The sequence below is a fragment of the Giraffa tippelskirchi genome, chromosome 14 (genome assembly GCF_054371585.1).
Source record: "Giraffa tippelskirchi isolate mGirTip1 chromosome 14, T2T-mGirTip1v1.2.pri, whole genome shotgun sequence".
Classification (NCBI taxonomy): Eukaryota; Metazoa; Chordata; class Mammalia; order Artiodactyla; family Giraffidae; genus Giraffa; species Giraffa tippelskirchi.
Window position 1 is genome coordinate 54854189 of NC_137288.1, and position 25330 is coordinate 54879518.

Here is a 25330-nt window from a genome sequence, read left to right on the forward strand (position 1 = left end):
GTTTTCTTTGAGCAAAAGTTTTTAAGTTTGATTAGGTCCCATTTGTTTATTTTTGTTTTTATTTCTATTACCTTGGAAAACCTAAGAAAACTTGGGTACAATTTATTTCAGAGAATGTTTTGGAGATCTTCTTTTCTAGGATTTTTATGGTGTCATGTCTTATATTTAGGTCTTTAGGCCATTCTGAGTTTATTTTTGTGTGTGATGTGAGGGTGTGTTCTAACTTCATTGATCTACTTGCAGCTGTCCAACTTTCCCAATACCACTTGCTCAAGAGACTTTTTCCCCTTTTTGTAATCTTGCCTCCTGATTGACCATAGGTGTCTGAGATTTTTTCTGGGGCTCTCTATTCTGTTCCATTGATTCCTGTGCCTGTTTTTGTTCCAATATCATACTTTAAAAAATAAAATTTAAAATTAATTTATTTTTGACTATGCTGGGTCTTCATTACTGTTCATGGGCTTTCTCTAGTTGCAGTGGCTTCTCTTGTTGCAGAGCACAGGCTCTAGAGTGTGTGGGGTTGGTTGCTACACAGAATGTGGCATCTTACCAGACCAGGGATTGAACCTGTTTCCCCTGCACTGGCAGATGGATTTTTAACCACCGGACCATCAGGGAAATCCTCACATTTTTTGATTACTCTAGTTTTGTAGTATTGTCTGAAGTATGGAAGGGTTATGCCTCCTGCTTTCTTCTTTTTCCTCAAGATTGCTTTAGCAATTCTGGGTCTTTTATGGTTCCATATACATGTTAGGATTATTTATTCTAGTTCTGTGAAGAACATCGTGAGTAATTTAACATGAATTGAATTAAATCTGTAGATTGCCCCAACATTCTTATTTGAAGCCCCAACTTCCAATGTGACTGTATTTGTAGATAATGCAATATCTTTCATGAATATACATGCAGAAATTCTCAACAAAATACTGGCAAACCAAAGTCAGCATCATATTTGAAGTATTCTACACCATGACCAAGAGGGATTTATCTCAGAATGTCATGATGGTTTAACATAAGAAAATTAGTCAATGTAATACATCAGGTTAATAGAATGATGTTTTAAAATTGCATGATATTCTCAATTGATACAGCAAAGGCATTTGACAAAAATCCAACACTGTTTCATGAGAGAAAGCACTTGGAGTACTAGGGAAGGTAGCTTTCTCAACATAATAAAGGGCACTTGTGAAAAACTCACAGCTAACTTCTTACTCAATGGTAAGAGCCTGAAATTGTTTGCTCTAAGATCAAGAACAGGATCACAAATGCCCACTTTCACCACTACAATTTAACATTGTACTGGAAGTTCTAGCCACATCAAGTAGACAAGAAAAAGAAATATTAGGCATCTGTATGGGAAAGGAAGAAGTAAAGCTATCTCTATACACATATGATGAGATTATAATTAATAGAAAATCATAATCATTAAAGGTTGCTAGAACCAATAAATTCAGCAAAGTTGAGGATACAAAATAGGGAGTGAAAGTGAGTCTCTCATTCTCACTGCTTATAAAAGTAATCTTCTTAGAGATTTGTTTGGTGTGCTGTGTATGTGTCTATATGGTTTACATGTATTTACAAGCATATAAAGTATATTTTCATGTGAATGAAATTGTAGTTTATACACTTTGCTTTTTTGATTAACATATGCTTTTTGTATGTTAAAAACCTATAGTTCCACCCCAGTTCTTTAATCAGCTTCCTGATATTCTGTGGGGACAATGTAACAGTTTCTAACCAAGGATCAGTTAAACTGCTCCCAATTTATTTGTATTTTAGATGCTACAGTGAACGTTATTGATATGTGTATACACACACACATACCTGCCAATACATATTCAGAGGATAATTTCCCAGCAGAGAGTGCTTAGTAAACATTAAAAAAAAAAAAAAGTCACATGTGTTTGAGGGGCTAGGGACCCTAAGATTGCTTACGTAGAGCTTTGTTGCACAGTGTGCCCACAAGGTGGCAGGAGAGATCTATTAATCTTGACAACTGTGCATCATGCATTTCAAAAAACTGTTCACAGGCTGGTCTGGATCTTGTTTCCTCCTAAATGATGTTACTGTTGTTAATTTGTAACAATGTTTATTTTTATAAGGTGAAACTGGTATATTTTCAGTCAGTGGTCATAACCTGTGGGGCTGTTTCTGGTAATGTGCCCCAAGTAAAGGAATCTAAAGACACAGTATTAATATCCTCTATGTGACAACCAATAAAAGAATGAATTACAACATCAATCTCTATAAAAATTCAAGTTTTATGAATGACGATAGCAAAACATTTAGAATATTCCTAATCACCACGTTACTTTGCTGTTGTTCATTTGCTGTCGTGTCTGACTCTTTGAGATACCATTGACTGCAGCAAGCCAGGCTTCCCTGTCCATTATCTCCCGGAGTTTGCTCAAACTCATGTCCATTGAGTTGATGATACCATCCAACCATCTCATCCTCTGTTATTCACTTCTCCTGCCATCAGTCTTTCCCCGTGTCAGAGTCTTTTCCACTATGTTACTTTGAAGTGATCAAATATTCTTCTAAAAGTGTTAGCCACAACAGTGCATAGAAATCATAAGTCCCTAGATTTTTCCCAGTTGTGTCTTCTTGAGAGGAAACCTATCATTGTTTTGGACACCAGACCCCTTGGTCATGAGCCATCTTTGCAATGCCAGAAAACATAAGGGAAATGGATAGACTTAAAAGTGCCCAGAAGCAGAAACTCAGGCTACTAATGGGAGAGACTTAGTTCAGGAATTGTATGTAAGGGTTGGGAAGAGGAATTAATTACATAGAAACATATATCACAGAAAGTAAAGAGGTATACTCTGTTTTAATAAAATTTGAGAATATCTTGGTTGTGTTGGAGTTCAGGATAGTTCTGACTCTGGTTAGAGAACTTGTCCCTGGATCCCAATAATATTCCTGCATAGGATCTTGGAAGATCCAGATACTGATGGCAGCAGCTGGAACCCTAGCCTCCTGCCCTCCTATTCTGACTGCATGGCAGATTGAGGAGTCCCTGTAAATCAGATCTTCATGATCACTGTATCTGAGGATCAATTAAACATCAGAGCCTAGTGAAAAATATCCATTACAGTGGGAAAGGAACACCTCCAAACGTTCTTCAAGACTCCTTACCTGCTGGCAGATTGATTTTCTCCCTAATTTTTTAGTTTAAAAATCTGTTCTGGCACAGCAGTTTTCAAACTTACTTATTTTTAGCTGCAGACTCTTGTAGCAGTGATATTTCAACATGGAATCTCAATATATAGAATGTGAATAAAATAGCTAAAAAGACTAGGACCACTGGTTGAAAAGTCTCCCGATTTACTGCACAGGTGATTCCTGAAAACGGCAAGGTTTCCTGGAACTCGACCAGGTGGCTCTGCATGATGACAACAGATGGAGCCCCACCCACCCCTGGGCCAAGCCGCTCACAGGTTCATGATGCCCTCGGAGTTATCCTTGACTCACTGAACAAGCAGTTATCTGGAGCTCACTGTTGGCCAGGTACAGGGACCAATCCTGGGCACACAGAAACCAGCCAGGCCTGGGTCCCACCCTAGAGCTCAGGTGAGTGCAGGATGCCTTTCCAAACTCCAGAGCGCTGTGACCACCTCGACTGCTCATCTGGCCTGCCTGTTCCTAGGCCTCACCCCAGAGATGCCAGTTCAAAAGCTAAAAGAGGGGTGAAGCCTAGATACCTGCTTCCTTAAAAAGGGTAATCTGGTGGGAAAGACAGAAACACCAACAGGTGTGGTGCTTATAAAACACTGTGCTGAGAGTACAAGAGAGGTATCAGGAGCAGCCACAGGAGGGTGAGGGGGCGGGGAGCACCCCAGGGCACGGCCAAACAAAACTTTGGAGGGGATGTGGCAGGCTGATAGGACAGCATTCTGAGGGGCCATCTAGGATTGAGCCAGGTCAGCAGGGATGGTCACAGCAGTTTTAACCACAGGCGTGTACTCGGTCCTCGTTAATTCCCACTAGGCCAGAAGGACTTTTTTTTTTTTTTTTAGTAGTAGTGCTCCCATGTCAAGAATGATGACACTAATGTTCAGGAGGTTAGCAATTTGCAAAAGGGGAGCCAGGACTGGAACCCAGGTTTGTTCCTCTTCAAACGCATGCCTTCAACTGCAACTGTTAAATCGAATTGGCTCTTAAAGCATGTGGCAGATGGAATGGATTAAAACAATCTGAACGAGGTAAATCCCTAAGGACTCAGTAAGTGGCTGGATATAGGGTCGGGGAGTACTCCAGCTTGGTGCACCTGGGTGATGCTGGAAGAGGAATCTGCGTAGGGTGGGAGATGTATGACCATGATATGTTTGAGGTAGGACCTAGATGGGTAGGAGTGAGATGGAGAGACAGGCGAGAAGTCAGTGGAAACCAGGATACTCAGTTGAGTCACTTGGGGAGCAGGTATAGAGGGAGAAGAACAGAGGGGCAAGAAGTGTGTGCAGGGGAGATGGGAAGGACCAAAACAAAGGATGCAGAGGGAGCAGAGTTCCAGGAGAGAGAGACCAGTAGCTCTCTTGCAGCACAGAGGCCCATGGGGAGGGCAACAGAACAGCACCTGTGACACTGGAAGCACAGTGATGACTGATGAGAGGTTTCGGGAGCCTGTTCCAATGTGGTAAAACTGCCAGATGCTGCATGGTGGGGCTGTGGTGGGGCCAGAGGTTTCTATTCTTAACAGACTTCCAAGTGATACAGCTGCTGCTACTCCTGGACCAGACTTGGTGGAACAGAACAGGAGAAAGGGTGGTGTTTGACCAAAAATGGAGGTAGTGGCATAGGACTTGAAGCAGGGCCGTGCCTTTCATCTGTTGCTCAACAGTCAACGATTTATTATGCACCTGTTGGGTTTCTGACTCTAGAATTGCCAAGGATGATGGTAACCTAGTTCCCATGGTCTTAACACCTGGTGTTAAGTCTTGGAGGGGAGTACGTATAAGTAGTGATGGAGCCACTGAGGTGCTGGGACCTGACAGCTGTGTGTGAGGTGGCTTTGAAAGCGAGGCAGGTGCAGGTACAATGAGCCAGGAGGCCACCCTCTATGGACTCCTGCCCTCAGGTCCCACCTCCACCACTAAGTAGTTATCTCTGCCCAGATGTTTCCTGGTTTGTTGTTGTTTAGCCACTCCGTTGTGTCTGACTCTTTGCAACCCCTCTTTGCAGCATGCCAGTCTTCCCTGTCTTTCTCTCTCTCAGAGCTTGCTAAAAGTCATGTTCATGGTTAGGGTCTCAGTTTTCCCATAGATACTCACTACAATGTCTTCTTTCACCATCCAACCTGATTTCTTTAGCCTCATGCTCAATATGTATTTGTGGGACATGCTGATTTTAAAAGATGATGCTTTTTAAAGCCAAATGACAGCCCTGAGCTCAGAGCCTAGTACAGGGCATGTTTCACAGCTGGCCTGGCCACAGCAGCCAGTCACTGTGCACTACTGTGGGGGACTTCTGCAAACCTGGTGTCATCTCAGCTTAGCCCTCAGCTTGTAATCACTGGATGTGGTTTTGCACCTCCATGAACCCCAGTCTGCTCAACAATGAAACAGGGAGCAGCGCTGCCATGGGAAGATCGCCCTGAGCATCCAGCTGCAGGTGGTAAAGGTGGAGTGTGTGGAATGTGGAGATGGTGGGCTGGGATCTCCTAGCCCAGGTCTTCTGGCTGCTTCCCTGCTCTCCCAAATTCACTGACTAGTCACAGAGGTAGGCCCGGGGCCCCCACTCCATGTGCGTGCTGCACTGGGTGCTCCCTCGTGCCCAGTACATTCAGCAGAGGATCACCCTGTTTTCAAACTAGCATCTTGCTTCTTTGCACTTGAACTGTATTTGTTGGTAGTGGGGGGTAAATAAAAATCTAAAAAGAAAAAAATCATTTTTCCCCAGTGCAAAAGGAATCTCTCCTTACCCTTTTCTTAGAGCATTTACTCTAGAATCCTTATAGGTTGTCTTTTTGAGACATATGTAAACATTTTTAAAGGCCAAATAGGCCTTTAGCTAGTTGAAAAACCTAGGAATGTTTTCTTCTCAGGGATCTGGATGACAAAGGAGTCATCCTTTTGAAATGTCAGCCTAAGTTCCAGGGAGCACCAGGCTTCCAGTTGCAACCCCACCTCCTATGGGAATGAGAAATATATCTCTCCTTTGGGTGAAGACAAGTAGCGAACCCAAGGGGCCACTCCAGTGGCCGGGTGAATTTAGGATGAGCTATGACAAGTTAGTGGTGTCAGTCCTCATACTTGAGAGCAGCTCGCGAGGGTCTCAGCAACGTGGCTACATAAAGGGTTGGATTTCTTGGGAGTCTTCAAATCCCGAGGCGGAGGGGCTGCGAGGAGTCTCACGTTCTGATTTAAGGCCTTTCTACACCTCTGCTTCCTTCCTCCTCCACTCGGAGAGGCTTGTCGGGCTGGCAGGACACAGTTACGCATCCTTTCCCACTGTGGGAACCTGCCTGGCTGGAAGGGGCTTTCGGAGAAGCTGGACCATCTGACCTATAGGAATGAACCTTGCCCACATCCGGAAGATGGCGCTCTGCGCCCATCGCCCACACGGCTGCAGCCCGCGCCCCTCGGCGGACCTGGGACCTGGGACCGCTCACGTGATGTTCAGGCTCAGCGCCGAGTCCCGCCCCACCCACCGCGTGCTCACGCTCCGCCCCCGAACGGAGCGTAGCAAACCGGGGCCTGGAGCATCCCCGGCTGCGCTCTGCGGTGAGATGAGGGTCTGGAGCTCAGAGCACGTGTTCGGGTGAGCGGGCTGCGGCCACAGTGGGTCCAGACCCGCCTGGGCCTGACCCGCGGCCTCGAGGAGGGCGGGCTTTGTTACTCTTTGGGCCGCGGGGCGGGCAGTGATGCGCTCTAGAGCCCGGGGTGAGGGGACGGAGTCCTCGGCTCCGCAGGCCTGGTCTCACCTCACCTGGGGCCATCACTCTGGGCGGGGGCGGGACCTGCGGTGCGGCTGACCACCGGTTCTAGAGGGAGCCAGCCTGGGCACGTGGGGCTCTGTGGCCGCGAACGCAGGTGGACGTGGAAAGCCTCCAGCTGCTTACAAGTGTTCTCCTAACCAAGGTGGTATGTCTCTTGTCTACTTCATCTGTGACACTCTGAGCTCATTCTTTCATATTTTTTTAAAGTAACAGATTTTTAAATTCTCTGATCCTACTTAGAATAGCATTTCCATTTTTTAATTTAAAAAGTAGTTTGTCCTTTCCATGCAAAATTATAATTAAAATTTATCAATGGGTTTAAAACCTTTGAAATTATTTGAATAAAATCTTTAGACTTGATGGGATTCAATTTTAGTGTTGATTTTTGTACAGCCTGAAGCCTTTCTCAACTGGATTCCATTCCCAGACTGACTCCAGAGATTTTATCAGTTCTCCCAAGGATGGGGCATGCCAGCACCATCTGGATGCAGGGGGTACAAGTTAAGTCCCTGGGAATGGTGGACGCCCAAGCTGTGCAGCTCAGGCCAGAACTGCCATACAAGTTCAGGAGATGTTGGTTGATAAACAGAAGTGATTTGTCAGCTCTGAAAAGTCACTCTTGATAACATTCGCCCATTTAAATCATACAATTCAAATCATACAAATCAGTCAAATCAGAGACTTGTAGTAAATTTACATAGTTGTACAACATTTCTGTAGTCCAGAGCATTTCCTCATCCTACAAAGACCCCTCATGCCCATCTACAGTCACACTCCAGTCTCCTTCTCAAGCAGATTAGTATCTGCTTGTGTTTCTATGAATTTGCCTTTTCTGGACGTTTCTCGTAAATGCAGTCATATACCACATGGTCTTTTATGTCTGGCTGCTTTTATTTAACTTCATTGTTGTGGGAGCCCGCATTCCTGCTTCAGTCCTCACCTCATTGATTTTGTGTCCCTGGCACATAGTTGTTACTCATTGAGGGACTGAGGAATATCATGCCCTTTGAAATGAGGGCGACTGTCCGCCAGAGGAATTCCCATCAATCCATGAGCTGCTGTGGAAGGCATGGATCTCCTGTCACTGATTTGTGAACGTAAAAGGCACTGATTTGTGCCTTGATGAAAATTGACAAATGTGAAAGACAGCTGAGGGGAGGCTACACGGCTGCCAGGGTGAGTCATGAGATGCTGTGTAGCAGGTGGCACCGCACCTGCACGATGGTGCAGAGATGGAAGCCTGGCTTTCTAGCTGAGCTTACTATAGACTTTCCCCTTGCTTAGTCCCTTGAAATGTCTAATTTTTTTCCTTTGAGGATTACATACTTTTCCTTTCTACACTTGTTCTCTTTTTATATGTTTGTTGAATATTTGATTGGAAATATTAAAATTTACTCATGAAAGGCCAAAAATAATCAGGCACAAAGACTTAAAATTTTTTAAATTGAAATACAGTTGATTTACAATATTGTATTAGTTTTGGGGTTTTGTTTTTTGTGGCCACATTAGGAATCTTAGTTCTCTGACCAGGGATCGAATCTGCGCTCCCTGAAATGAAAGTGCAGTCTTAACCACTGGACTGCAGTGTGTGTGTGTGTGTATATGTGTGTGTGTGTATGCTGCCTTAGATTCTTTTCCTTTATAGGTTATTACAAGATACTGAGTATAGTTCCCTATGCTTACACAAGTCCTTGTTAGTTATCTATTTTATATATATTAGTGTGTATATTTTAATCCCAGACTTCTAATTTAATCCCCTCCTCCCCCTTGGTAATCATAAATTTGTTTTCTATGTCTGTGAGTCTGTGTCTTTTTGTAAGTAAGTTTGTTTGTATCATTTTTTCCCCCAGATTACACATATAGACAATAGCCTATGATATTTGTCTTGGCCTGACTTACTTCACTTGATATAATAATCTCTGGGTTCATCCATGTTGCTGCAAATGACAGTACTCCATCCTTTTTTATGGCTAAATAGTATTCCATCATTTATATTCTTTATCCGTTCCTCTGTAGATGGACATTTAGGTTACTTCCATATTTTGACTATTATAAATGGGGCTACTGTGAACATTGGGGTGCATGTATCTTTTAGACTTACAGTTTTCTCCAGATATATGCCCAGGAGTGGGATTGCAGGATCATATGGTAGCTTTTGCGAAACCTCCATACTGTTCTCCATAGTGGCTATATCACTTTACATTTCCACCAACAGTGTAGGAGGGTTCTGTTGTCTTCATACCCTCTCCGGCATTTGTTATTTGTAGACTCTTAATGATGGCCATTCTGACCAGTGTGAACTGATACCTTATTGTTGTTTTGATTTGCATTTCTCTAATAACTAGCAATGTTGAGCATCGTTTCATGTGCTTACTGGCCATTTGTATGTCTTCTTTTTAAAGTTTTTAAAAATTGATTTTTTTGGAGTATAGTTGCTGCCCTCTGTATGTCTTCTTTGGAGGTAAAATATCTACTTAGGTCTTCTGCCCCTCCCCACTTTTCTATATTGAGCTGTTGGTATATTTTGAAAATTACCCAGTTGCATCGTTTGCAAAATTTTCTCCCCTTCTGTAGATTGTCCTTTCGTTTATGGTTTCCTTTGCTGAGGTGCAAAAAATTTTGATTTTGTTGAGTTTTACTCCAGTGGTCATGCACTGCACAAACCCTAGGAATGGAGATCAGACAGAGCTGAGAGCAGTGTAAAGTGGAAAGCAGTGGAGAGCTCTTTGGTTTAAAGTAGCTTATAGTAGTGGAAAATACAGGACTGAAATAAAAACATACAGAAAGGGGCACTTAAAAATTAACAGGCTTATAATTGCAGGTTAATAAATCCCATCTCACAGTACTGACTGAGGTTTCAGGTGGACCTATAACAAAATCTTTACTGGCACAACCAGTATGAGTAGATTTCTAACAGAGTCAAGACTGTATGCTGCGTGGATTCTAGCCAACCCCAGGACTTTTAATGATGGCCATCTAGTAGGCAATATCATCTCAGGGAAGTAGGGTTTGGAGGAGAGGCTGCCCTAAAGCAGGCTTGCTCTCTGGCTGGGAGCAGGGAAAGGCCCCCCGCCTATTTTAAATAAGAGAAATGAGGCTCTGCAGGCAGGAGCTGCAGTGCCCAGTGTCCGCTCTCTCCACCCTAGTGTTGTTCCCTTCTCACTCCCATAGGCAGTCTCAGTTATGAACCTGATGGGCAGCCTCCTGAAGGTCCACTTGACATTTCTGTGTTTACCCTTAAACAGAATGTACTATTGTTTATTGTTTTAAAATAGAAATGACTGGCACCATCTTGTACAGTGCTTTTCAGTTTCCTTTTCTTCTCAAGTGTGTTCCTGACATGTGTGTATCTGTTTGAGATCTGTGCGTATATGTATATACATACACCATTTATCCTTTCTCTTATTGAAGGGACACAATTTCTCCCTTATTAAAAATCATGCTGTGGTGACCACTTCTGTATCTGTTTGTGATTCATGTAATCAAGGGTTTACTTAGGCCAGAAGTCCTCAAACTCTTCAGCATCAGGACCTCTTTACACTCTTAGAAAATATTGGTGTGGGTTAAATCTACTAATATTTACCATATTAGAAATTAAGACTGATAAATTTTAAAATATTTATTAAAATTAACCATAATAAACATATTTAACATAAATAACATTTTTTTAAATTAAAAAAACCTGTAGCTTCCAAAACCCTTCAAAGCAGTAAGAGTGGCACTGTTTATTTTTTGCTAATTTCTATAATGTCAGGCAGCATAGATGCTGACTTGATGCTCCCATCAGCTTCTGCATTCAGTGTTGCAGTCGGTTGTTTTGGCTCAAGTAAATGATTAAAACCCAGCCTCACACACTGTGTGTGAGTAAAACCTACTTGGGAAAGGTAGCAGTATTTCAGAAATCTTTAAAAATAGTCATAGCTGTTCTTTGCTACTACAGCAAAACAAACCATAGTTTCTCAGATTAATTACAGTGGGAAACCTGACACCACAACTGACCAGAGTCTTTGGCCTGTCTCGTACTTTGAATGACTCCTTCTCCCTGTGAATTGTGACGTGTTGCACTGGTCACTAGGCTGTGTGGTTACCGGGTACAACGTGGGGCAAGCATCGGGTAGTGATGCCAGCTTTCTAAAATTCCAATTGTCACTGTGAAGCTCAAAGTCTATCTTTGGCAGCAAATGCTATCAGGTATTTTCCTCTAAGTAACAGGATCACTTCATTGTTCTTTGAGCAGACTTCTGTCCCACACCCATGTCTGAGTGACTACAGTTTGTGTTCTGTGGTTTAGAGGAGAAGTGATAGCCAGGAAGCACTGGACTGGACCACTGGACTCCCCCCTGACGCAGCACCCCCCTCCCCATTCCACAGCCACCAGTGCTTCCAACCACAGTGAGGCCTCCCAGTCCTTCTTGTGCCCTTGCCCAGAGCCAGGGGTCCTGGTGTGGGAAATGAGGCCTTTTACTCTCTTATCAGGGACAGACTCTGGTGCTGGTAGACTTTCTGAGTGCACAGCTCAGCAGTGAGCGCCAAACAGCCTGGCCTGGCTCTCACTCCTGGGGAGAGGCCAACAGTTGTGGCCTCACTAGGGCTCCTGCAACCTCGGCTGGTGTCCTGCAGCTAGGAGGGCAGGCCCTCTCAGCAGTGGCGGCCAGGCTCCCAGAGGGGCCTGGGAGCCAGCTTGTTGTCCTCACTTCAAGAACTGCTGGGCTGGCCCAGGGTTGCTTGGGCTCCAAAGACATTTCCTACATCTTTTTTTTTTTTTTTTGAGTCATTATGGATGTTTTGGAATTATTCAAAAGAGGAGGCTGGAATAATGAGCACCAGCACCTTCCCCTGGGCAGTGGGAATCTCATGACCGATGTTTGTTCAGCCCACTGCCCCTTACCATGGGTTGCTGTAGGCAAGACCTCAGACCTCACCCCACTTCCTCTTTCCTAACACTCTCTCTGAGCATAGAGCTGCCTTGTTCTTCCTTTCTAGTACCCTGGTGTGGCACCCAGAATTGCCCCCTCCCTGGCTGCTAGCTCAGCCGTGTGCCCCCAGCCCTCAGCGTTGCTGCTGACGCGTTCTCGAAATGCAGGCATAGAGGCCACCGTGGGGCAGCTCCCAGGCCTCTGTATCGCTCTGAGCCTTGACTGGGGACCTTTATCCCAAGGATGAATCTCATCAACCGGAGTCTCCCAGGGGTGGGGCTGGTTCATGTATTCGCCCATAGGCCTGGCTTCCTGCTCTCACGTTCTCCCGAAACTTGACATTTTAGTCTTCAGCTTTAGCCAATCAAATGAGTATTGGGCTATTTTCTTTTCTTTTTTTTTAAAAAAAATTATTTATTTTTGGCTGTGCTGAGTCTTCATTTCTGCACTCAGGCTTTCTCTAGTTGTGGTAAGCAGGGGCTGCCCTTTGTTGTGATGTGCAGGCTTCTCATTGTGGTAGCTTCTCTCGTTGTGGAGCACAGTCTATAGGTACGCAGACTCAGTAGTTGTTGCTCAAGGGCTTAGTTGCTCTGTGGCATGTGGGATCTTCCTGGACCTGGGATCCAACTCATGTCCCCTGCATTGGCAGGCAGATTCTTAACCACTGGACCATAAGGCAAGTCCCTGAGCTATTTTCTTTAACCAAGAAGTGTGTGATATTGTAATAGTTTTTGCCATACATTGACATGAATCAGCCATGGGTTTACATGTATTCTCCTTCCTGTACCCCCCTCCCACCTCCCTCCCCATCCCATCCCTCTGGGTCATCCCATTGCCCCAGTCCTGAGCATTTGTCTCATGCATCGAACATGGAATGGTGTTCTGTTTCACATATGATAATATACATGTTTCAATGCTATTCTCCCAGAACGTCCCACCCTCACCTTCTCCCTCAGAGTCCATAAGACTGTTCTATGCATCTGTGTCTCTTATTCTGTCTCGCATATAGGGTTATTGTTACCATCTTTCAAATTCCATATATATGCATTAGTGTACTGTATTGGTGTTTTTCTTTCTGGCTTACTTCACTCTGTATAATGGGCTCCAGTTTCATCCATCTCAATAGAACCAATTCAAATGTATTTTTTTAATGGCTGAGTAATATTCCATTGTGTATATGTACCACAGCTTCCTTATCCATTCGTCTGCTGATGGACATCTAGGTTGCTTCCATGTCCTGGCTATTGTAAACAGTATTTTAAACACATTGTGCTTAGTTGAAATCATCTGTTAGAAAGATACAAGGTTTCTATATAAAAGAAACTTTGTGTGAGATGTGCTTGATTACAAATATTTGTCAACTGTTAGATAGTTTCAAGTAATTTTAGAAGGCATAGCCTAGTCTGCATAATTTTTATGGGACCTCTCTGGGAGCTTGACTTACAAAGTACACATACAGCTTCACTCACTGAGAAAGCTCCCCGTTCTGTTCTCATGAGTCTGTGGGTGCTCCCTCCTTTCCCAGAGTGTGGTGCACTGTGGCCCTGATGGTGGTTTCCCAAGAAGAAAGTCTCCCTGTACTCTGCTAAGTGATCGGGACCAGCCTTGTCTCTGCTCCTTCATCCCCTTATGTTGGATCTGGTGGATGCATTTAGCACAATGACACAATTCCACAGCTTGGAAAAACATTTCTGTGTTAAAGAGCAGGGTGTCTGGACCTGACAATGCGGAGGCCATTGGTGTGACTGAAAGATCGTGGAGTAGGGGCTGGGAGGCCCGACTCTCATCTGCATCCTCTTGCTAACTTTTTGACGTGGGATGAGCCTTTTATGCCAAAGAATGCTCAGACCACTGCACAGTTGCACTCATCTTACACGCTAGTAAAGTAATGCTCAAAATTCTCCAAGCCAGGCTTCAACAATACATGAACTGTGAAATTCCAGATGTTCAAGCTGGTTTTAGAAAAGGCAGAGGAACCAGAGATCAAATTGCCAACATCTGCTGGATCATCGGAAAAGCAAGAGAGTTCCAGAAAAACACTTATTTCTGCTTTATTGACTATGCCAAAGCCTTTGTGTGGATCACAATAAACTGGAAAATTCTTCAAGAGATGGAAATACCAGTCTACCTGACCTGCCTCTTGAGAAATCTGTATGCAGGTCAAGAAGCAACAGTTAGAACTGGACATGAAACAAGAGACTGGTTCCAAATAGGAAAAGGAGTACGTCAAGGCTGTATATTGTCACCCTGTTTATTTAACTTATATGCAGAGTACATCATGAGAAATGCTGGGCTGTATGAAGCACAAGCTGGAATCAAGATTGCCGGGAGAAATATCAATAACCTCAGATACGCAGATGACACCACCCTTATGGCAGAAGGTGGTCATAACTTTTCTTTCAAGGAGAAAGCGTCTTTCAACTTCATTAAAGAAGTTAAAAAGAAGAACTAAAGAAGAACTAAAGAGCCTCTTGATGAAAGTGAAAGAAGAGAGTGAAAAAATTGGCTTAAAGCTCAACATTCAGAAAACAAAGATCATGGCATCTGGTCCCATCACTTCATGACAAATGGATGGAGAAACAGTGGAAACAGTGGCAGACTTTATTTTCTTGGGCTTCAAAATCACTGCAGATGGTGACTGCAGCCATGAAGTTAAAAGACGCTTTCTCCTTGAAAGCAAAGTTATGAACAACCTAGACAGCATATTAAAAAGCAGAGATGTTACTTTGCCAACAAAGGTTTGGCATAGTCCAAGCTATGGTTTTTCCAGGAGTCATGTATGGATGTGTGAGTTGGACGGTGAAGAAAGCTGAGCGCCAAAGAATTGATGCTTTTGAACTCTGGTGTTGGAGAAGACTCTTGAGAGTCCCTTGGACTGCAAGGAGATCCAACCAGCCCATCCTAAAGGAAATCAGTCCTGAATATTCATTTGAAGGACTGATGTTGAAGCTGAAATGCCAATATTTTGGCCATGTGATGTGAAGAGCTGACTCATTTGAAAAGACCCTGATGCTGGAAAAGATTGAAGGCGGGAGGAGAAGGGGATGACAGAGGATGAGATGGTTGGATGGCAACACCAACTCGATGGACATGAGTTTGGGTAGACTCCGGGAGTTGGTGATGGACAGGGAAGGCTGGCGTGCTGCAGTCCATGGAGTCACAAAGAGTCGGACACAACTGAGCGACTGAACTGAACTGAGCCTTTTATGAGGATAAAATAAATTCATGGTCAGTGAATTTGACGAAGTAAATTTCATGGTCAATGACCATGATAAAGTTATATTTAAAAAGGACATCAAATATGGAACATTCTTCAATATGTTCATGATCTTTGATGTTTAATTTAGTAATTCCACTCTATAAATTTATCCTAAGGACAGATAGACATGTTGAAAGGCTGGTGTGCACACATGTTCACTACTACCTTCATTTTACAGTAAAGGTTGGACACAATCAAAATAATCTGCCAGAGGCGACTGGCTAGTACCACAGGGTGACCTTTTGTACAGCTAGTTACAGTCCTCTATTTCTGAGAATAGCCTCATGATGCAGGAAAGTGCTCACCATCTGATCCATATAAAAAACAGGTGATTTGTGCATACATGGAGCATGACCCTAGTTTGATTTCTAAGTGTCTGCATGTCTGTGCATGGATGCATGTCTCCAGGTCTTGAGTCAGGACTGTCATCTGGGGAAGGATGTGTTGCAGAGGCACCTGCCTTGGGGACTGGAGACACTTGCCTCTGGGACCGGATGCTTGCTAGGTGCCTCCTGGAGGAATGGTCAGGACAGCAAGGCCCGGGGAAGGTCCTCCCTGAGGACCTGACTGTGTGCCCTTTGTGGCCCTACTGCATTCAGCCTCAGCGGGCCTGGAGCCCTGGGAAGCAGAGGCAGCTGTGCCATCTCTGATGGCAGGAAACCAACAGGGACGTGGTGTCCACCCCTCTCCAGGGCTCAGGACCAGAGGGAGGGGTGGCGTCTGCAGGACAAGCCTCGGGGGCAGCATGGGGACACACGCACAGATTTGTCTCCAGATAGTGGAATTGTGAATTTGTTTTCCTCATCTTTTTCATTATTTTTCAAAATTCAGACACTTTAATAATCAGAAAAAATATGTAGCCATTTCAGGTCACATACTGCTTAGAAGTTGGTGCAAAGTAGTTGCTCTGGACCTCATAACTAGGCAGGTGTGCCGTCCTGGCTTGTGGTATGAGGCTGCAGTGCTGAGGCAGGTGGGCAGTCAGCAAAGGACCCCTGCAGTCTCTGAGGCTGTGTGGGTGGAGGCAGAAATGGGCCCTGGCCTTGCAGCCTGTGGAGCAGCATAGTTTGTTTGTGTTGAGGTCAGTGGTGGTGACAGGTAGGGGATGGGGACATTGTGTTGCTGTCCAGAAGCCCCATACCAAAGTGTCCTGCCTCCTTAGGCTATGGGGGACTTGCGAAGGAGGGGTCCTCAGCTAAGCAGAGCCGGCCCAGCCTGAGCCTGCTCTGCACCCCTGCCTACCCGCTGGTCGCTGGGAGGATCAGGGATCCAGGATCTGGAACAAGCTTGAGGATCAGGTTGACCTGACTTTGACCACACTGCCACTTACTGCTGGTGGTTGTGTCTCCTCCAGCCACCCGTGGGACACGGTCATCAAGGCGGCCATGAGGAAGTACCCGAATCCCATGAACCCCTGTGTTTTGGGTGTCGACGTGCTGGAGCGCAGTGTGGATGGCCGGGGTCGGCTTCATAGCCACCGCCTCCTCAGCACCGAGTGGGGGCTGCCCAGCCTCGTGAAAGCGGTGAGCCCCTTGGGAGCCCAGCTACACCAACACAGCTTGACTACACCTGCTAGCCTGGCTGGCACCCATACATAGTGTCAACCTTCCCATTTGGGCTTTCTGGGAAGCCTGAGAGATAGTTTGTTCTCCGTGAATTAATTGTTCACTTGAGTGTTCAGCATGTCCCCTGACCCACCTGTGGCAGCGACACCCCCCACAGGAAACCCAAAGCCCTACAGCCCCCGCTTCCCACCTCTGAATGCCCCATTGCAGCTCTATCACCCTGCCAGGTGTGGCCTGAGCCCCAGAGCTGGCTCTGCACAGTGGGGGGCGGGGGGCAGGGGGCAAGGTTGGTCCTCAGCTGACTTACCAGCCAGGCCTTGACTTCAGTGCCCCAGGTCCTGCCCCACTTTATCCTCCATCTTAGTGCCGGTCCCTCCATCCCTGATTCATGTGTCTGTCTGTCCCACCTGCTGGACAACAGCTGCTGGAGGAGCTGGAGGTGCTGCTGCAGCCTGATTGAAGAAGTTAGTAGCTGATCTGAAGTGACATGCAGCGTTTGAGGGTATGACAATGTCACCATACTGGTTTCACTCTGTTTTTCAGATTTTGGGGACCAGTAGGACTTTGACATACATCAGAGAACATTCTATCGTGGATCCAGTGGAAAAGAAAATGGAGCTCTGCTCCACCAATGTAAGCAATAGCCACGATGGTGCATAATGTCTTCATTTAATTGTGTTTCCAGCCCACCTTTGGTCTGTGATCTTTTAATAGAAAGGCTGAGTTTGCTTTAGCAGTCTCTTGTCTTTTTATTCCAGTGTAGAAACATATTGAAGAACACACATAGTGATGTGAACACACTTTTGTAAGCGGGGGACAGACTCCTGCCTCCCTTTTGCCCCCCCGCCCCCTCTCAGCTGCTGCCTTGGGCGCAGCAGCACATGTGTCTCAGCAGCCACTGAAACAGCCACTTCCTTCTGCCTTCCTCTCTCATGTCTCACAATCAGGAACCATTGATAGTGGCCTGATGCAAATTCAGAGAGCGTGTTGGGGGAATTGGGTGGGCTGGAGCATGGTTATGCTAGCCCCTTATCCTGTGGATTGGGTCACTGCAGGTGCAAGCTCCCAGTTGACCCCCTGGACCTTAGTCAGCGGCCCCTTCCCTCAGGCCAGGCAGCCCTTCCACAGAGGCAGAGTGAGCTGGGCGGGTGGTTTGCACATCGGCCATTCCTGACAGTTTATATATTGTTCTCTACTTAGAAAATTCCACTTCCTCTTTGCAGAAAGCTGAGTTGTCAGTAGAGGGGGCTAGTTCTGGCTCAGGAGGAAGGGGAGGAGGAGGGTCGAAGGGACAGCTTTGGGGAGGACAGGTGATCACCAGGTTGCTGTGTGGCTGCGAGTGTTAGTGATCAGCCTTTCTGAGTCTCACGCTCCTCATCTAAAAACAGACCTCACAGTGTGGTTGAGGATCAAGGAAAGAAAATAAGGTTTATTAAACACAGCATCTTGCATAAAAACATTGCATATACAGTGGTGACTGCTCATGAGCCAGGCTCAGGTTTGGGTGGGGTGTGGAGGGAGTGTGGTGTCACCAGAACAGCGGCCAGAGTGTGTGGGCCTTAGCGTTCCTTCTGCTCTGGCTCCAGTAAGTGCAGGTGTGGAGTTGTGAGAGTGTGGGCAGTCTGGGAAGAAATGCAAGAGTAGAACCTACAGCCATTGTGTCCTTTTTTAAGATCACACTCACAAACTTGGTGTCGGTGAGTGAGAGGCTGGTGTACACACCCCACCCGGAGGACCCAGGAAAGTAAGCGGACTGAACTCCGAGGCGGGGCGGGGCGGGGCAGGGGCTTCCCCTCCAGACTGCTCAGCCTCTCACCTCCAGCGTGCTCTCCTGCAGGACCGTGCTCACCCAGGAAGCTGTCATCACCGTGAAGGGAGTCAGCCTCGGCAGCTATCTGGAGAGTTTAATGGCCAACACGATATCGTCCAATGCAAAGAAGGTACCACCTCTCACTGTTGGAGGGTGGCCAAAGGAGTGGGCATCCTACTGAGCGTGTGTGGTGGGGAGGGCCCTAGGCCTGTGGGGAGCAGAGGAAGCGAGGCAAGCCACCACTTCCAGCAGCAGCTGAGCTACCTGGGCCCTTAACAAGACAGACCCCACACATCCAGGACAAGTGTGGGCGTGGGCATGCAGAACACTCAAGATTTTTAGCAGTTTTGTGTTTAACTAGCATTTTGAGTGCCTCTGGCAGGATTTGGGAGTGAGCCTTGTGGAGGGACCCTGGGAGGGATGGGTCCCAGGCTGTGTGGGTGCCAGGGCCCAACTCTTTGCCCGGGCATGCAGTCCCCTCTCTCCCTTCCCCCTTCCCTCTTGGTTTCTGTCTGTGACCAATGGCACGGCACCTAAGCCTTCCCTTCCTAGGGCACTCAAGTCAGGGCTTGGCTGAGAGCCATTTATGCTTGCATTTAGGCGCATTTGTTCAGTCACAATATAGGACCAGTCTGCCATGTTCCTAGAAAAATCCATATTTGAGGAAGATTGAGAGTAGCTTAGCTTAGGGTAGTGTCCCCTGCTTCCGACCCAGAGTAGCACTCATCACATCCACACTGTGAGCCCAGAGGACAGAGCTGGCACGACACACTTTGTGTGTCCATGATCTGGCTTAGGGCAGGTCTGAGTGTTTGCCGAGAATATTCTACGAGGAAGGCAACTCTCAGCAAGGACAGAGTCCCTTAGTCCTTTATGAGAAAAGTCAGGGGAGACTTGGTGAGGCTAAATCCAAGCCTCTCATTTCCTGTGTTTAGAGGCTGCTGTGCTGGAGGCCTATGGAGAATCACGGCTTCTCCAGCTGTTGTTACCTTCCCATAGCACCCCAGACCAGGTCAGGGGCCCTGGGGCAGCTAGCTACCTGCTGATGGTGTGGGAGTTGGAGGTGGAGAGGCAGGTTACCTCACACCAGAGATTCAGGAGTGGAGGTTAGGGGCCGCTCATGGAGGACTCGGAGGGGCCTCAGGAGGTGAGGGCAGGGATGGGGTGGGGCTCCGTGGAGCTCTGGCTGGGGCTGGAATTGTGTGTGCCGCCTGCCTTGTTTCTGGGCCTGGTGTCTCCTTTGCGTTCACCTGACTCGCGTCTGCTCCTCGTTGAGACAGCCGGATGACCTCTGACAGCGCACTGGCTTCTCTCTGTGTTGCTCCAGGGCTGGGCAGCTATTGAGTGGATAATTGAAAATGCGGAACGCGCACTGAGCTAACGAGGCCTGCAGCGCCCCCCGTGCTGAGCGGCGGTAACTACAGGATTCCTGAACCGGGAGGATGTGGCGCCCACTGGGCTCCTGGCGGCATGTGCGGCCTGCGTGCTGGGAGGGGTCTGGGGATGCAGCTCAATGCGGGGCCCTGCCCTGTAGAGAAAGACCGAACCGGTTTCATCCTCGTCCTGATGCACCAGCTCGTTTGTGCCGAGATTTGTGTTCAGGTTTGTCATCTCGTCTCCGAGGGCAATTCGGCTTTTCCTGCAAGCGGTTCTCAGCACAAGGTCGTGTGTTCTGGGACTGCTGTGTTCTTAGCAGGAGGGTCTCACCAGCAGGTCCAGTGTGGAGGGCTGATCTGAAGGGGATTTTATTGGGAGTAAGACTGGAGTGCCTGCCCACGATCTTGTGCGGAAGCCTTGGGCCCAGGTGTCAGCACCGTGGCCAGTAGGCTGCCCTTCCTGCTGCTGCCAGCCGTGTGCCGTCACTGGCCCTTCGTTTTTAGTGCTCGAAGTCATTTCCCAACATCTCTTTGAGCTTCTCAAATACTCTTTGGTTTTCTCTCCTGAGCGTCTGCAGTGTCAGGGCAGATTTGATGCTGGTGTGGTCAGCAGTCATCTCTGCTTCATAAGGTCAGAGTTCAATGCTCCCTCTGCTGAGAGAATCCTTACTCTCTTGCCCTGGAACTCCTCCTACTCTTGGCTTTTCAAGCTCTGGCCCTGCTTCCCACCCTCAGTTAGTCTGTCTGCAGCACATATGAACACTTGGCGCCTCAGTCAGCAGACATGAGCCCTGTGGCTTGGGCTCCTTTAAAGAGCTTCCTGCTTTTTGCCTAAGGCACTGATGCATAGGTTTGGCAGAACCTTCACCTTGAATCCGAGGTCATGACCTTCTTCCTTGAATGCACCACTAAGCAGATCACATGCAGAGAGCCTCCCTGACTGCTGGGCATCCTACTTGTGCGTGTGTTTGGTGTGTGTCTGATGATGTTGCTTTGAGTTGTGGACCCTGTCATTCTCTTGCCTCACAAACTAGAGCTCAACTGCCTCAATCTTTAATATGATGCCTCACCAAGAAAGAAAGAGAGGAGAAGGAAAAAGCAAGTCTGGAGCATGGTCATGGCTGGACTGGGAGAGGCGGGAGCTCCCAGGTCACAGCCATCATCAGGCTGATCGGCCGTGACCTCACAGGACAGGAGGCCTGGCCAGTGGCACTGCCCATGGGGCAGACCTGCTGGGAGCAGGGCAGGCTGCCATGCTGCCCACTGCATGTTGAGCCTACGCACCTGCTCTGCTGTGCCTGAGCCTGGTTTGCTCAGACAGCTGTGGGGCCTCATCTGTCCTCCCCTCATTGCCAGCTCTCCTGCTGACTCTTGGGGTCTCTCTAAAGAGCTTTCTCTTTGCAGAGGATGCCCCATTCCCCTCCCTTGCCCTTGATCCACAGGCTCACTGCCTGTCTGTTCATATATCTGGCTACCAGCTGTTACCTCAGACATAGCTGACGTGTGTCCGTCTTACCCCTTCATGGATCTGCACATGCTAGAGTCGGGCATCCACCCTGATGGTGACACGGGGACAGTTAGGATTGGCCTGAAGAGCCATTTGCTCTGTCCTCTGGCTGCAATGAGACTGCGCACCGTCTGGGATCCCCGCCTGGACCGCAGCCTGGGCTGGTGGTTCCAAGCTCTCAGCTGTTCTGCTGACATCAAGGTACCTCCAACTGGGAGTTTTAACTTTCTCAATTTTCAAAAATAAAATTTTTGTGTGTTTTAAATGATAATTCTAGAGAAGCTCTCCTCCATAAAGGAGGGGTGGAACTGTATTCTACCACATTTTTTTAGATACTGCTTTTCCTTTGATATTAATACTTCCAATCCAAAATTAAAATTCATTTTTATTTTTGAGACTTTTATGTACATAGCTTTAAAGGTAAAATAGTTACAAGATTTATGACAAAAACAATCCCTCTTACCCTTTCCACACAGCATGCTTCTACCCTTCTATAGACTCTCTTGGCAGTTTTGGCATTTACTGTTAGATTCCTAAAATAAATGAGCATACTCTGCTATTTCTTGATTCAACAATTTTAGACAAAATCTGTTGACTTCCTGCTATGATAGATGGTTATTTTCTCTCTCACATCTTCCCAAATCCAGTATAGCTGTGTTGTAACTTATGGGTAAAATCACATTGTTTTCTATAATTAAAACATACATAACTACTGTTTATTACCAAGTGAAAAGGTATACGTTAATTACATTTTCTTTTCCAAAAAAAAAACCCATTTATTTGACTGGGTCTGGTCTTAGTTGTAGCATGAGGGATCTTTAGTTGTGGCATATGGATCTAGTTCCCTGACCAAAGACGGAACCTGAGCCTCTGCTTCGGACTGCCGAGGGAGTCTCTATATCTTCTTTATGTAGCTTTTCTCCCCTCGAAGGTAATAATTGTCTCTTCCTTTTCATCTGTTTATTTTTTCAAAGTCCCTGGCTGAATGCCCCCACGTTCTTCACTTGCTCTCTGCAGCACCTCACAGTGTCCTCTCCTGCAGGTCAAACCCCATAGGTTGCATACCCCTTTCTCACTTCCCTGGTGCTGTCCTTCCTGGAGGCCTGTCTCACTCTCTGACTAGCAGCCGAATGGCTGTTGGCCTTTCTCCCTTACTGGAGCCCTGTCTCCTGGCCTCCCTGCCTCCTCTCTCTTTCACCATAAAATGGGGAAGGACATGCCACAGTAGCTTCCAGGACTTGGCACACCTGAAAATGTCCCTTCTCTTCCCACTCTTCACTCAAAGGTTGGTTGGACATATAAATGTAGATAAAAATACTTGTTCTCAGAATTTTGAAGGCACTGCTCCATTGTTTTCCACTTCACTTCCTGAGCCTCTTCTTTTTTTCTCTCTGAAAGCTTTTAGGGTCTCTTTGTCCCTGATGTGAAATTTCATACAGCTGAGCCTTGTTGAAGTGATCTTTTAAAAGCGCTCTGTGCTGCACTGCGTATGTTAAATTCCTGGCTGTGGTGCTGTGCTACAATTATGTGAGCTGTTACTGAAAAAGTGGGTGAAGGGTATGCAGCTTCCAGTAAGTCTACATTAACTTCAAAATTAAAGGTTAAAAAATTTCAAAAATAGTGACATCGTGGAAGATGGCAAAGGTGGGTGGTCTGAGAATCAATCCCCCCATTGAAACAATCAATAAGCTAGCCAAAAAAACAAAACCAAAACAATGGAATCAACTTTTGTAGAACTCTGGATTTTAGTCAAGATACCTAAACTAACCAGTAGGGTGCTGAATGAATCTTAATTAACCCACCCTGCAGATTTTGGACTTGGCAGCCTTCAAAATTAGGGCAGCCAATTCCTTAAAATAAATCCGTGTGTATGTGAAAGAAAACTCAGGAAGAAAATTGTGGCTGTTTTGACCAATGTGAAATGATACCTCATTATTGTTTTGATTTGAATTTCTCTGATAGTGATGTTGCTGTCCTATGTGTTTTTTGGCCATCCATATCCCTTTTTTGGAGAAATGTCTGTTTAGATCTTCTGTCCATTTTTTGATTGGGTTGTTCTGTATGATACAGAGCTGTGTGAGCTGTTTGTGTATTTTGTAGATTAATCCCTTGTGACCCCAGCTTTGGAAGAATGGAGTCTTAACCACGGGACCACCAGGGAAGTCTGCCATTGGTAATTTGGTAGGGATCGCATTGGGTAATATAGTAATTTTGACAATATTGATTCTTCCAATTAAGAACATGGTATATATCTTTCTATTTGTTTGTATCATCTCTGATTTCTTTTATTAGCATTTTATAATTTTCAGAGTACAGGTCTGTTGTCTCCTCAGATATGTTTATTCCTATTTTATTTATCTTGATGAGATGGTAGATGGGATTGTTTCCTTAATTTCTCTTTCTGATCTTTTGCTGTTATTGCACAGGAATACGAGAGATTTCTGTGTATTAATTTTGTATGCAGCAACTTTACCGAAGTCATCAATAAGCTCTAGCAGTTTTCTGGTAGCATCTTTAGGATTTTCTTTGTGTAGTATGATGTCATCTGCCAACAGTAACAGTTTTACTTCTTTTCCAATTTGGATTCTTTTTATTTTTCCTCTCTGATTGCCATGGTTAGGACTTCCAACACTATGTTGAATGAAAGTCCTAACAGTGGATATCTTTGTCTTATTCCTGATCCTAGAGGGAATGCTCTTAGCTTTTCACCCTTGAGAATGATGTTAGCTGTAGGTTTGTTGTATGTGGTATTTAATATGTTGTGGTCAGTTTCCTCAATGCCTACTCTCATTACCGTTTGGAAGGAATCAAAACCAAGGCCTAAGCACTGGCCCAGACGATTCTGATCCAGGTGTCATCAGACCACACTTTGGGGGATGTTGGGTCCCCTCTCTTCTTGAAATCTGTTTCCAGGAAGGTATTCTTGACTGACACCAGCTCACAGCTTACTATAAATTCCTAGAGGTTTATATCACTTTGGACCATTTTTTCTCAACTATTCACATACATATTTTTCTGATCAGAAGCAGAGATGAGATGTTTATTTTGCATGCACAGCCCTGGGTGCTCACTGAGTATGTGGTGACTTGAGGACTGGGTTCAGAATCATAGCCCTCAGTGGGGAAGGCAGGTGGAGAGAAAGCAGGGTTATGAGCACAGGGCTGGACCTCACATGTGATGCTGGGCTAGTGGTTTGACCTTGGGCAAATGTCCACCTGGCTATATTCCCATCTTTCAGATAGACAACAAGTGCATGCACAGCACCTGCTTCAGAGCTGAGTATCAGGATTGTGGCTGAGAGTGCTTCACACAGCACCTGGTGTGGAAAAGTGCTTGAAACCAAGCAGGACCTTGTGGGGCCTTCCTGGTTACAGACCCCTGTATTCCCCACCTCTCGTTGGTAGAAAAACGTTAGCCTCCTAGCCCTTGCCCAATTTCAAAAGAGCAAATTTAATCAGAGAAGTGCAAAAATGGAGAAGCAAGTGCAACAATCAAGCAAGTCAAAGCAATGATAGTTGAGCCATTAAACAAAGTCAGGGACCTGTAGTTCCTCCCCAAGGGCTGTAAGTAATATTCTGAGCCCTGTCCTGAGATGGGTTGCTGATAGTAACCCCATCAAGTGGAGAAGTTAGCTGCATGCTGACAATCAGCAGGCAGACCCCTCGAGTGGTTGGAACCAGATGGTTGATGATGTGGATTCTAGAAATACCACCCTGTTACCGCACTACCCACCAGTCAGGACAAACGTCCACAAGTGATCAGGCACCCCTGACCCTCTCCCTCACCATGCCTTTAAAAACGCTTCCTTGGGGGCTTCCCTGGTGGTCCAGTGGCTAAGACTCCATGTTCCCAATGCAAGGGGCCTGGGTTCGATCCCTAGTCAGGAAGCTAGATCCCACATGCTGTGACTGAAGATCCTGCATCCCACAACTAAGACCTGGCACAGTCAAATAAAAA

The 25330-nt window shown here is 46.2% G+C and overlaps 1 protein-coding gene across 6 annotated transcripts in view; it reads left to right on the forward strand.

Annotated features, from left to right (window-relative positions):
• The window catches only part of PRELID3A (PRELI domain containing 3A), a 42997-nt gene extending 17667 nt beyond the window's left edge, over positions 1-25330 (forward strand). For 2 of the 6 annotated variants that reach the window (XM_081561746.1, XM_081561750.1), the window contains exons 2-6: positions 16470-16638; positions 17224-17313; positions 18354-18424; positions 18518-18620; positions 19818-25330. In XM_081561746.1, the coding sequence (XP_081417872.1) occupies positions 16470-16638; positions 17224-17313; positions 18354-18424; positions 18518-18620; positions 19818-19871 (487 nt within the window). In that variant the 3' untranslated portion in view covers positions 19872-25330. Of the gene's footprint in view, positions 1-3341; positions 6763-16469; positions 16639-17223; positions 17314-18353; positions 18425-18517; positions 18621-19817 lie in introns of those variants that run through there. The other 4 variants (XM_081561751.1, XM_081561749.1, XM_081561748.1 and 1 more) reach the window with 4 other exon arrangements.